The sequence below is a fragment of the Podarcis filfolensis genome (genome assembly GCF_964270895.1).
Source record: "Podarcis filfolensis genome assembly, chromosome: 8".
Lineage (NCBI taxonomy): Eukaryota > Metazoa > Chordata > Lepidosauria > Squamata > Lacertidae > Podarcis > Podarcis filfolensis.
In genome coordinates, this window is record NC_139611.1 from 24,154,060 (window position 1) to 24,167,950 (window position 13,891).

The 13,891-nt window shown below is 45.3% G+C and overlaps 1 protein-coding gene across 12 annotated transcripts in view; it reads left to right on the forward strand.

Moving 5' to 3' along the window:
* The window catches only part of VPS13D (vacuolar protein sorting 13 homolog D), a 119,232-nt gene extending 111,086 nt beyond the window's left edge, over nucleotides 1-8,146 (forward strand). For all 12 annotated transcript variants that reach the window (XM_083628340.1, XM_083628334.1, XM_083628336.1 and 9 more), the window contains 3 exons: nucleotides 2,047-2,178; nucleotides 5,920-6,160; nucleotides 6,873-8,146. In XM_083628340.1, the coding sequence (XP_083484466.1) occupies nucleotides 2,047-2,178; nucleotides 5,920-6,160; nucleotides 6,873-7,004 (505 nt within the window). In that variant the 3' untranslated portion in view covers nucleotides 7,005-8,146. The remainder of the gene's footprint in view (nucleotides 1-2,046; nucleotides 2,179-5,919; nucleotides 6,161-6,872) is intronic.
* The last annotated feature ends 5,745 nt before the right edge of the window (nucleotides 8,147-13,891 follow it).

The following is a 13,891-nucleotide window of genomic DNA, read 5'->3' on the forward strand; positions in this document are numbered from 1 at the left end:
AAGTTGGCAGTACACCAGTCTGAAATCCTTAATAGGATAAAGGGCGGTATGCAAACATCTAAAACAAATAATAAATGTTTTGACTTAGCCGAAATGTGCTGTTGATTCAAGACAACATGGTCCTGCTGCATGCTCTGTGCAGGGTTGAGAGCTGGAGCTTCTGCCTGCCTGATTTGCTTTCCTGTGTTCCTCGCAGAGGCCTTGGTCAAATTCCTGCCTTGGCTGCCCATCTGCAAAATGGGTGTAAGAATGAGCTTCTTTACAGGACTCTGTTTATGGTCCGGAGCACCTACAAAGATTGCTGCCTCAGTTTGCAAGTTAATTACATAGGGTTGGCTCCAATGTTATTCCTACTCAGTGTAGATCTATTTAACTTAACAGATGTGTCTGTCTTAAGATCTACTCTGGGTATGGAGGCAAACCATACACAGAACACTATTGTATATGTGCATCCATGATCTCCACTTGCAAGGGACTGGTTAGCTGGGAGGGTAGACCAGGAGCTGTTGCAAGGAGCCTAGCAGATACTCATTCGAGCTTTGATAACCTTTTTATTTGCTTTAACATGTCTGTATTGTATTGTTGTGGGTATCTGTCTGTCTCGGGAGACAATGGAGGAGTGCGCCTTTGAGGGTGAGGTCAAACTCTTGGAAGGTTACAGTGTCCGCTGTGGCTGGAGAGACCAATACTGGAGAGACATTATTTTGTTGCAGCTGGTTCTGCTGCTGCAGATGCACCATGGCATTTTTTCTCTCTGCGCTCCTCCCGGCGGTCATTCCTCCACCGGTCACTGCTATGGATGCACTGTGGTTGTCTGCAAAGGATCGCCACGCGGCCGGATGGATCTCACCAACTGTTATGTCATGTTTGCAGGCGCCCTTGTAACACAGAGTTGGTCTGCTAACAGGCCTGGTGCCTGAAGCCAGCTCCCCATAGACCAGCCTTTCTCAACCTGTGGGTCCCCAGATGTTGTTGAACTACAACTCCCATCACCCCTAGCTAGCAAGGCCAGATCTCAGGGATGATGGGAGTTGTAGTCCAACAACATCTGGGGACCCACAGGTTGAGAACCGCTGCCATAGAGGGATCCTGCCAACAGGACCACACTGTGGTCATGACCAAGCCAGTGTAGACATCACTGAGACAGGAGTGTCAACCTGCTGGGAATGTGGGCTTCGGAAAGCGCATCTTTGTTTGAGACTCTGCCCTGCCGTGTGATGCCCAAAATACAGTGTGTTTTATTTTGTAAGCTGCATTGATACTTTCTAAAGCAGTGGTGGCCAAACTTGTTCCTCCAGCTGTTTTGGGACTACATCCCATCATCCCTAGCTAACAGGACCAGTGGTCAGAGATGATGGGAATTGTAGTCCCAAAACAGCTGGAGGGCCGAGTTTGGCCATCACTGGTGTAAAGTGACTAATAAGTCACCTGTAAAAGGTGGGAAATTCTGCTTGTTTATGTACTACAGTGGTACCTCGGGTTAAGAACTTAATTTGTTCCAGAGGTCCTTTCTTAACCCGAAACTGTTCTTAACCTGAAGCACCACTTTAGCTAATGGGGCCACCCACTGCCGCCGCGCCACCGCTGCACAATTTCTGTTCTCATCCTGAAGCAAAGTACTTAACCCGAGGTACTATTTCTGGGTTAGTGGAGTCTGTAACCTGAAGCGTATGTAACCTGAAGCGTCTGTAACCTGAGGTACCACTGTATATAATTCCCCTTGGGATAGAGTTCCTAAGGGAATTCTTCAGAGAGTTTCCTTACTGAATAGTAGGTAGAAATTGGGTTGTTTGCTGATGGATGGGAACAAACATGCTACGTGCAATGTTTCTACGTTGGCCTTGGCAGCCCAGTGGATTAGGCAAATTTTCAGTATGCTGGGGGCCACTTACGCTGAAACGTATCTCAGTGCCATTCCGTATTATGACATTTTCGTGGTGACTAATGGTGGTTGTTTTTTCAGCAAATTGGATTTTACTGACTTTCAAATGAAATTATGATGGAAATAATAATAACAACATTGCCTGTCTTGTTTATGATTGACAGGACGCAAGCAGAAAGAGTGAGGAAGCCGCGGTGCTGCAGGGGCCCACAAGGGCTCCTTCCTCGATACTTGGAGAGTCAGGCAGAAGGGCAAGAGGTGCTGTGCAAGCTGACGGAGAACATTCAGGATGAGTTGTAAGCACCAAAGCAGTTTGTCCCTTTGCTCCCCACATTCTCTTTAAATGCCTTCTCGTAGTTTTCAGACCAAGAGACAGCTCGCTGCAACACAGTTTTCATTCACTCTCGTGCGATTCCCACCAGCGTTAGGAAATTCCCATGTGGGTTGCATCACCCCCTTGTTGCAACAGCTTTGCCTGCTAGCAATTATTGTTGCCCCTCGTTTCCTGAGATGAAAACAGATTAGTAAAAAACCCGAACAGGATTCTGTTCTTGTACTCCTTGCCCCACCGCCGCACATGCCTTCTCCAGTTCATTATAAAATCTGGCTGTAGACGAACTAAGAGGTGGGGTATAAATGTAAGCCTCTTTTCATTGCAGCGTCTGCTTAAAAGTTTCAAGCTGAAAGGCAGTAAACAGGAAGGAAGGACCTGTAAGAGACTGAGCATCACTTTGCATAGAAAAATTGGAGCATCTGTCCTCTCCTTTTTAATGCATCTCAATTTGTGCCCCTAAATTGTGGTCTTCTGTGGGATGAAAGCATAGAGAAGTAACCCCCCCCCCCACACACACACATATGCAACTGAGTGAGCCACAAATCCCTGGAAATGTGATTGTACATGGTTCCATTAAGTTACACACAAAATTGGAAAAGCCTTTCCCGTTAGCCAAGTTCCTGCTCATTCTGTGGTCATATTGCAAGGCTGTAGTGGACAGAAGATAATCAAAACACACTCTTTTTTGTCACTACCAGTCGAGAATAAATTCGTAGGATGCGGAATGCTGCTCAGATTATTCTTACATCTGTTCATTTTTTCAAGGATCTCACAAACAACCCTGAGAGGTTGGACTCCCAGCTCCCATCAGCTGCAGCCAGCATGGCCTGTGCTCAAAGCTGAACTCCAGAAACATCTGGAAGGCAACACGTCACCTACTCTTAACTGTAGCAGATACTGAACCAAACGGACCATTGGTCTAAGGCAACCTTCTATGCTCCTGTGACTGGGGATCACCAAGCAATTTCCATGGCTGAATCAGTCCAACTAGCTAATAGTTGTCTGCACTGTCTGACAGTGACTGTCCAGAGTTTTAGGCATGAATCTCTTCCACAGCTACCTAGCGATAGATGCCAGAGGTTGGGCCTGGCACCTTTTTGCATGTCAACTAGGTGCTCTGCCACTGACCTGTGGCCTTTCCCAAGCTTTGTTGTTGTTGTTGTTGTTATCAGCCATAATTTTCATTTTGTCCCCCCACCAGACAAGATAATTGGACTGTCAGTCAGAGCCTTCTGAGCCATACAGATGGCTCATTTGCCAGAGCATTTCCCTGTGGTATCTCAAAGCCAGCAACCATTTGTGGGAAGCCCAGTGCAAACTCTGGTGTGTGCATTCCTCTCCCCCGCCCCCAACGGCCATCCACTCCTCACTTATGATATATATACATACATATATTGCATATATTGTATATTGCGCATATATATATATGTATATAGACCCAAACGATTGCATATTTTCTCCAGAGTTAAATCCAAAAAATGGAGGGCTCTAATGCCTTGCTTACTGTTCTTGCTAAATGTTTCCATCCCCCCCCCCCCTCAGCTAGGCCCACTGTTTCACTTCTGGAAAAGGTTGTGTAATTAAATTAGTTCCTTATGTTAAAAAAAAAAAAAGGAGGGGGGAGGTTTGGAGGGGTGCTGCAAGAGTGTAGAGCCATAAGTTCTCCAGAGACATTATCGGCTTCCACTTTGTTCTGTAGATCTGTTGTTTTAGTTTTGGTTTTAATTTTATTTTAGAAGGTTGTCGCTTGCATTGCTATGTTGTCGCTGCTGCCGCTGCAGTTGTTGCTGTTTTTTTCTTTTTAATTGCCAGAATGTAGGGCTTTGGGGAGGGTGGGGTTTTGGAGCAGCACAACAGCCTTCAGGGGTCACCAGAAGGTTTGTCAGTTGATCCTGGAGAGGGGAAAGGCATGTGTCAGCAAGCGAAAATGAACAATGATGTGTGACTCAGGCTTAGAACAAAACAGAGCTCTTGCTACGGATATTCCAGCCAACAACATTGCCAAGGCTGCTCTTGTGCTTACAGGACTCCCTGCCCACGTTGCACCCAATTGCCCATTTTAGCGCACCAGACAAAAGATTTCCTTGTAACAGGGGAGTTTGCGGTGTTTGGGTGTTTGCTTGTTTTTATGGAGAACAAGAGGTGGCCGTGTTCTTTGTTTTGTTTTCTGCACTTGGCTAGTTACAGCTAATGCCAGAGGAAAGTGCTTTTTAAACACCCCCCCCCCCGACTTCAAACGCTACCATATGCCAGGCATATTGTCCCAGGCCACCTGCTGGTCTCTAAAAGGGCCTTGAGTGAGCCACCCCACAGTCTGATTTTGAAGCTTCCTTATTATAAGGCTTCCCTGTAGACAAGGTACATGGCTCTCCCTCTTCTATATCTCTCTATATAACTGCAGGCAGAGTAGCGGAAGTCAGGCCTAAAGTTGTTTGCAGCCCCAACTGTGAATGGATGTTCAGCCGTTGTTTGTTTCAGAGTGATAAGCAACCACAGGAAGTTTTCTCTCTTGCATGCCTGAAACACCTAGTCTCCAGAAGGAGTGGCAGTATTCAGAGTTGAATCGCAAACAGCTTGCCCTAGGAGCACATCCTATATCTTACCAGTCCAGGCATGGCCACAAAACTGGGAATTCCCCTGCTGAGTTCAGGTGACTCTATGTAGCTGGATCCTGTAGCTCAGGAACAGCACCTTTAGGGAAGGCAGTTTTCTAAAGCCACAATCATGCTCTTCCCAAGTTCCTGGGAGTCTCGCTGAAACTATGGTTATGCCACCTCTGCAGAGATTGCGTTGTTTAGAATGTGGGGATAGGTGAGAACATTTTTACCTTCAGGTTCCTCCACACAATAATTTTTTCCCTTCTCCAATAAGGGCAAAGGCGAAACAAAAGTCCGCCCCGAAATGTGTCGCCGCAAGTGAGACTGTGTCCTCAGATCTAATGCATAGTTTACTTGGAAGTAAATCCCATTGTTTTCAGAAATACCCACATGTTAGCCGTGCATAGGATTTCAGCCAGGCTTCTGATCATGGCGTTCATCTGCGCAGACTTTCTTGGAAAGGAGCCCTTTCAAACTCGGGAAACTTGCTTCCAAGCGTGTAAGGAAAGAGAGCCTGAAAATAAAATGCATTCAGAAAGTGGTCGTTTTCCGCCTCAAAGGGAAATCATAAAAAATGAACATCTTTCCGGGTTCCACGTCTCTGCCTCAGTGTATATACGAGGAGATAAAACATCCTAGCGCTCCTGGTCAAAATAAACTTCAGATACAGAAGACCATAGGAAAGGCAGCCCCCCACCCAACCTTAACAATGTAGGAACCTAAAAGTGCAACAGGGGGACATAATTCATTGGTAGAAGCAGCTGACTCAGTGTTGGATTCAGGATGTACGTTGCATTATTGTCAATAATTATAAATGATTTCCCAAGTGCCAGACACAAGCTGCATACAAGTTGGGACTGGACCCAAGGACAATTTATTCTAGTTCAGGCAGATAATGATTCTCAAGCCACATCTTGCCTCTCTGCCTCGTCTTCTGTCCTGTGATGGTTTTGCGTGAGATTAAAATCCATCTCGGTAGCCAGTGTGCTGTCTGGAATTCTTCTAGCAGCAAACTCATTTGATAGCAGATGTTTGAAACATGAACATCTAGCAAGTGAGACACTGACTTCCTGATTTGATTCGATTTTTCTTTCTTTCTTTTGCAGCTTCATTGCAGCAGAGAACATAGACAGTTATTGCGTTATCATTTCCTCCAAAACGGTTTATTTCCTGAAGAGTGGCGACACGATGGACCGAGAAGCCGTCTTCCTGGAGGTCAAGTATGACGATCTCTACCATTGCCTTATCTCAAAGGACCACGGGAAAGTCTATGTGCAGCTGACAAAGAAAGCTGTCAATTCAAGCAGTGGGGTGTCGATACCTGGCCCATCTCATCAGAAGCCCATGGTAAGTATATTGGTTCATTTACTTTCCGCTTGCATCTGTGCTGTTTATAGACAGACAGACATGCCCTGAAAATCACCCAAGCCCTCTGTGAGCAGTCCGTAAAAAACAGTGAATCGCACAAATACAATGCGGTCAATAAGTTGCTGCGGTACAAACGTCATGAAGACTCAGAACCAGCATAAAACGTGACCCAAACAGCAGAACAACAGGCTAGAATAAAATAAATATTAAAAAACCAACCTACATAAACAGCAAAAAGAGAGAGCAATCTGTGTCCAGATTTAAAAGTGCCAAATAGACAGCTGAAATTCAAAGGCCGGGGTGGGGAATTGAAATTTTCACCTGGCACTGAAAGAACCATAACTTGGGCACCAGACAAGCCTCTTGGAGGGGAATAATTAATCTCAGGATTCTAGTTAAAAACTTCAAGTTGATCTCACCAGCCTGGTCTGCCTACCACTGTTCCAGATAGAGGGGTTCACCCCAACGCCATCTGCTGTCTCCAGCCACCATTAAGCACAAATGAAGACACGGGTGGTGTGCAACCAGCAATATTTTAAGATTTCTTCTTCATGGTGGAATCCTAAACTTAGTCACCAGTGGCTGTGTATTTTTGTCATTTTTCCCCACAGAGGGAGGGGAGGGACAGGCTGCTTCCAAAGCATAGCTTCCGTTCTCTGTTGACATGAGAAATGTGATTTGTTTTGTGCAGGTCCACGTGACGTCCGAGGCCCACGCGGTGAAGCTGTCTCAAGAAATCAACTATGCAAAGAGCCTTTTCTATGAACAGCAGCTTATGTTGAGATCCAGCGAGCACCCAGATCAACTCGAGCTGGACTCCTGACCCTGACGGAACCTCGTGGAGAAGTCGCCTCCGCGCTTGGTGAAAAAGAGCAGGACCAGCGTTTGGGTGTTAGAAAGTGTGTTCTGAGAGCCTAGAAAGCCAAGGCCCTGGAAACAAGAGAGAGTCTCGCCATGGGGGAACTACGAGATCAAAGACGTATTTGACATACATTTAGTTTTAGGGGAATCCCTGTATTTTCTTACTCTCTCTGTGTGTATATATACCTCTACAGATATATATATATATATATATAAATATATATATATGTATGTATGTATGTACAACTGTGTTTGGTGTAAATAAGAAAGTGCACAGGGTGTTGTGAGGGTGTATAATGGTCTATCTCATGTAAAGAAATTAAAGGAAAAGTTATATTGAGTTTTCTATTGCACTGATTCTGAGCATTTTGAAACAATGCTTTTCCTGTGGAGGTGGTGATGAGGACACCTGGAACACTTTGAGGCTCATATTTTTTTTTTTGTTACAGGTGCTGTGAGTGACCTGCACTAAGCTGGGTTATGGCAGAGTCAGGATGGGGCCTGGCGACGAGGGTGGGGCATGTTCCTTTCCACCATTCAGTGCTTTTGTGTGCTGCTGGCTCCAGAATTATTTGGGTTCATTGTTTGGAAGGACAAAGGGTAGGGGGCTCCAGCAAAATAATGATACCTAGGGTGTTTGCTCTATAAAATAATTCTGGTGAGGTGTGTGTGTGTGTGTGTGTGTGTGTGTGTGTGTGTGTGTGTGTACTGCAGTGATCCCTGCAGGGAGCCAGAATCTCCAGTTTAAGGGAAACAGGAGAGTTGTTTTTTAATCATCTATGTAACTTTTCTTGCATTTTGTGATGTTCACTTTATAAGGCAGTGTTGATGTTTAAACAATAATGCCTCCTTTTATAGTGGGACATTTGCAGAGGAAAGTGATGTTATTGCACACACACGTACGCGCACACACAAAAGTTCCCCTCTGTTGGCCTTAAGCAGAAAATGGACTCTGACCAGGAAATAACACCAGGTATATAAGACGACTGGAAAGTATCAACTGCCTTTTGGGAGGGGGGGGGAAGGAATGGAAGTTTATAATTTTAATACTGCAGTCCTGTAGTCTTAAATCTGAGGATTAATAAATGCTACTGCTGCTCTCTCCTCTTGTCTCCACATTCTTTGGATGGTGACCATGAATTCCAGGTTGGCTGCCTGCCTCGGAGTTCTGGGAAGGGCTGTCGCTCAGTGAAAAGAGCAAACACTTTCCATGCAGACAATCCAAGGTTCAATTCCGGGCCTCTGTGTGTAGATCTGGGAAGAAACTATAGACCAGGGGTCATCACTCTACGTGGGGCTGCCCTTGAGACTGACCCAGAAACTCTAGTGGGTGCAGAATGCCACGGCGAGACTCCTTACAGGGTCCTTGCTGCGGGATCACATTCACCCGGTGCTATACCAGCTGCACTGGCTCCTGGTGGAGTACAGGATCAGGTTTAAGGTGCTGGTTTTAACCTTTAAAGCCATATATGGCCTAGGACCCTCGTACCTACAGGACCACCTCTCTTGGTATGTCCCATGGAGGACCTTACAGTCTTCAAATAAAAACATCTTGGAGATCCCAGGCCACAGGGAGGTTAGGCTGGCTTCAATCAGAGCCAGGGCTCTTTCGGCTGTGGCCCCAATCTGGTGGAACGCTTTGTCACAAAAGAGACTAGGGCCCTGCGGGACTTGACAACTTTCCGCAGGGCCTGCAAGACGGAGCTGTTCCACCAGGCCTTTGGCCAAGGCACAGTCTGACCCCCTCTCTCCTTCTATAATCCTCATAGAACTCTAGCCCAATGATTGCCATTAATTCGATTCTGAATTGATTTTAGAATGTATTTCAATTAATTGACTGTGATTTTATGTTAATTGCGCTAGTTTTACTGTTGTTAGCCGCTCTGAGCCCGGCTTTGGTCAGGGAGGGTGGGATATAAATAATGAAATACTATTATTATTATCAGCACAACGCCTGCGGGCGCCACCTCCTATGGCACTCATGGAAGTTCTCTGTCAAAGTTCTGTCTCTGTGGGTGTGGGGGAAGCTGATGTCGGTGGCTTTCTCTACCTTTTTAGACGTGACAAGCATCCACCATGCTTCTTCAAAATCCCAGATGTGCCCACAATGCTATATGGACCAATGGTAGTCTGATTTGGTGTAAAGCTACATCTTATTGCAAGAGGCACCTTTCCAAGCAAGCGGAGGGAAGAAGGCAATGGTAGAAAGGAAACATTGAAGCGGGAATCTCGGGTAGTCAGTAGTGGCAACTGCTTTGCCAGGGGGACCACTCTTGCCTTCGGTTTCTCTGTTTGTATTCCGTTTCCTTGAATAAATCAAATCAAATTTTATTAAACGGTCACAGACCAGATTAACTCGTACAGCTAGTCAGCAAAGCATAACACCGGAAAAAACAAAGGACAATTTCAATACAGATTAGGCCATAACAGCAATTTAAAATTAGACAGCATAAATAAAATTAAGTATTTGCCTTCGCCTGCATATTGGCATTGGAAAGCTCTTGTTTCCTGCGCCTAATAGCGGCTACACAGAATTTGGCAACATTGATCGCAATTTCAGGAACCTTATCTTCTACCAAGGCTCTCATACGTTGTAGTTCTGGTTCATTTTTAAGCTTTTGTAGAACTGGGGCAATAAAGGTCAGGCGTAGATCCTCGTAGTAACTACAGTGCAGCAATACATGCAGACTTGTTTCCACTTCCGATGAGCCACATGGGCAAACACGTGACTCATATGGTTTGCCCTCATATCTCCTTGAATAAAGAATCAACTTTACTGCTCATCTCCGAGATGAACCAAACCTGAGACTATGAAGGAAGAAGCTGACAGCCAGTACCAACCGCCAAACCCAACCCCAGACTACTTGTAAGAAAGAAGGCAGGCAGGTGGGAGCTGACTGAGGCCAGACTGAGGGTGATGGGGCAGCTCCTCATTCACTTTAATGGACCAACCTCCACTTTCCTATAGGTAGTATAGAAAGGGGAACGAAATAGCTGCTGCTGCAAATCCTTGTGATTAGGCTGCGTATTGTACGCATGCTACCAATTCAACTACCCAAAGGACTTCATGGGGAAGAGTCCATCAAGTGTTGGGTGTTACTCTGAAATGCGCAGGTAGCTTTCCAATTCAAAACAGGATAACTTCAGTCACTTTCCCTCATGGTTGTGCGGAGCCAGGAAACCAGCTGCCTGACGCCATCTTGAAAGCACAGCTTTGCTCCTGCCTTCCAGCGGGATTCTGGATGAGAGGGCCCCTTGTCCAGCTCCTCTGCTTTTGGTTTCAGATCTAGCGTCTGCAAAAGGAGTCATTCCAGACTTTTGCAGTGTGTTTTGTCAGGGGGGAAGAGCTTTTTTTTTAAAAAAAAAAACAGCATTAGGAACCACAGTCGTGTGTGTGTGTGGAGATGTGACTCTCCTGTTGATATTGGCACTAATACCCCATTACTAAGTGAATAAACATTGCATTCAGATTCCAAAGCCCATGGCTTAAAATATCTTCCGGCTCTCCCTTGCCCTCCCCCCGCCTTCCCCGTTACTTCTAGAAAGCACAAAACGGTGTGGTTTCTTATCTCTCCCCATCCCCCCATGGAGTCAAGTGTGCCATTTTGCAAATGGGAGAACTCTGAAATGGCACTGAGTTAATACCCTCAGTTGCTGCCTGATTTGGAATTATTGGAGGGCAGCAGGTACATGCAGAATTGCCATCTTGGGGGAAGCGCTTGGCTCTGAACGCTCCACCTAAATGGGAGCTTCTCCCACCCCAAATACAAAGAAAAATAGGTGTGGGGCCCAATCCAGATGGGGACTGCAATGAGGAGGGGGAGATGCATTAAAATCTCTCCCATGCCAGGCTCTGGGTTTATCAAAACAGCGTATATCTGAAATAGTGATGCTGTTTGCCGACTGTGGATCCTTACAGTGACTTCCTGTTGGAAGGTGGGAAATACGAATAGAAGGGTTGCGAAATAGATGTAGAAAAATGGAACTGCGTACCTCCAAAATTGTGCGTATAATGAACCAGGGTATATTTTCCGAGCAGGTGGTAACTGAAGGTGTCCCAAATCTAGATATGATTTCTTCAGTTGAGTTCTTAATGCCAGATTTGATGACAAACAGCCTTAATCCCCACCTAGCTGTCTAATATTCCACTATAGGCTTCTTCCATCCAAACAATAAGGCCTTTGAGAGGGGAAAATTCACATTTCGCCAACACCATCCTGCACCTGTGAGGCAATATCAGTGTTAAACTAAAATGGATATGCGGCCTAAGGACCAATTCAGGCATCTTATTTTCACAACAACAGACAAAATAACATTCCTGTTTTTTGGAGGTTAATTAAAATATAGCTTTTTATTTATAGAAAATATTTGTATGTCACAATATTGGGGGGGGGATATCAAAGAGGTTGCTACTTAATAAAAGCACCGTTTTAACCTAGGCTTATTACCTATATCGCTGGAATACTGTTTATATTTATTTTCACGGTGCAGAAGATAAATCTTGAGAAGACATCTGTTACAACTGTAAACAACGAATAACTTGTCCTGATAAAACGGCGGACTTTTATCATTCCACGTGTTAAAGTTCATTAGATGTTGTGAGCGCTTTGAGGGCCTCTATTCCTCCTCCGTTGCTGCTCTGAAGGCTCTGTGCAAGTCGTAAATAATAACAAACATAAGCATGGCTCAAGTATAAAGCTGTACAAGATGCACTGACATCACCTAGCTTTAAATAGCACAAGAGTGCGTTCCCACCCTACCCTGAGGGTCACAAAGTGTCTGGTAACATCTGGTGACTGTTGCCTTTTGCAACTGCAAGAGCCAGAGCAGAATCAGGCACACCCAACAAAGGAGCCTCATCCATTCAGCTCCTGAGCAGCTGTTTTAAAAGGCAAGAAAAGGAAATTTCAAATTTCCTGTTGCCCATTCCCAGTACTTTGTCAGGGAAGAAGAAGGTTCGAGCCTGACTTCTCAAACATTATTTATTTTTCCTTGGTAGCTAGGGATTGGTGTGGGGGGGGGGATTCAATTTTATTTTATTGCACTGCATTTTAATGAGAAACCGCCTAGTTCACAAAACAGTACACCGACTGAACCACAGCTGTCGTCTGAAATAGGCACTTTGCTGAATTTTGCTACGCAGTTCGAACAAGCGCACGAGTATGTCTGTATTAGTGAAAATAACCTACAAAAATTGCATTACATAATGAGATTTGCTTGCAAATATTATATGAATCAAAACCGCACTCTGAATGGGTCGAAATTCGCACTAGAGTGCTGATGAATTTTCAGGAGAATTTTTTCCTCGAAGGTTGAATTTAAACCGGAGAAGCAGAGAGGAACTGAAATCCAAAGGTTTTCCATTCCTGTTGATCCCTCTCCCTCTCCCCACTCCATTCCCCTGCGAAGGGAGGGGAGATCTGCGAGGGACAGCGGCAGCGGCTGTGGAGGGAAAAACCTAGGGATCAGCAAATCCATTGTGTCGTGCTGACAGAACAAAACTGTTGCTACACACTTTTGCTGCCAACTCGCCTCAGTCACTCAATCCATCATGGTGGGGTTTGCTGGGTCACAGGCCGGTGAAACTCAGCCCAGCGGCTATTTTCGGCTTACATGGACTGTGAGATAAACGGGGCATGAACCAGCCCCCCAGCAGGGGGGCGACCCGTCGTACCCTCATTAAAGTGTCAATCAAAAAGAGTAATGGAACAGGGCAGAGGGAGCCTCCGTCTCCTCCGCTGGGTCACTCTCACGAGGAGCTGCTCTGCCTGGCCTGATCTTCTAGGCACTTTGTTCAAGGAGGGAATGGGTGGCTGGCTTCAGATTGGGGAGCTGGGAAGGGGCCAGATCTTGTCTGCAAGAAGAAATGTGCAGATGTGGTCCTAAAATGGGTCGTTGTTAGTTTTTTCTTCATCGTCTTTCCCTCCATCTGTCTGGGAAGATATAGCAATGGAAGTTGAAGTAATAACTGACTGTAATTTACCCATGGGTCGTGTAATTTTACTACAGCGGTACCTCGGGTTAAGAACTTAATTTGTTCCAGAGGTCCATTCTTAACCTGAAACTGTTCTTAACCTGAGGTACCACTTTAGCTAATGGGGCCTCCTGCTGCCTGCTGCACGCGATTTCTGTTCTCATCCTGAAGCAAAGTTCTTAACCCAAGGTACTATTTCTGGGTTAGCGGAGTCTATAACCTGAAGCATCTGTAACCTGAAGCATCTGTAACCCAAGGTACCACTGTATTTGGATATCATACCCTCCAACATTTCTCCAATGAAAAGAGGGACATCCGATTCTATCATTATAATTTTATTGTTTATATCTCACCCATCTGACTGGGTTGCCCCAGCCACTCTGGGCAGCTTCCAACATAGATAAAAACATAATTAAACATTGAACGTTTTTAAAAAACAAAAACCTTCACTATACAGGGCTGCCTTCAGGTGTCTTCCAAAGGTTGTGTAGATACTTATCTCCTTTGCTTGAGGGTTGCATGACTCCATACCCTCCAACATTTCTCCGATGAAAATAGGGACATCCTTAGGAATAGCGTGACATTCCGGGATCAGATTAGAAACCCGGATGGCTTCTGTAAATCTGTGATTGTCCCTGGAAAATAGGGACACTTGGAGGTTCTGGGATATGTTAAGGAAAGTGTATTAGTAGAGGATGGGGAATTAATGCAACATCTCTTAACTGCTGCCAAAAATATTGTTTGTCAAAATGGGGGTGTGGGGAGGAGAACACCATGAGACAATCAACAACTCAAATCTGAGACATGGTATGCATGGCTAAGCTTACTTATATGGTGAGAACCAGAGAGGGCAGACAACAAGAAAATGTCTTTAT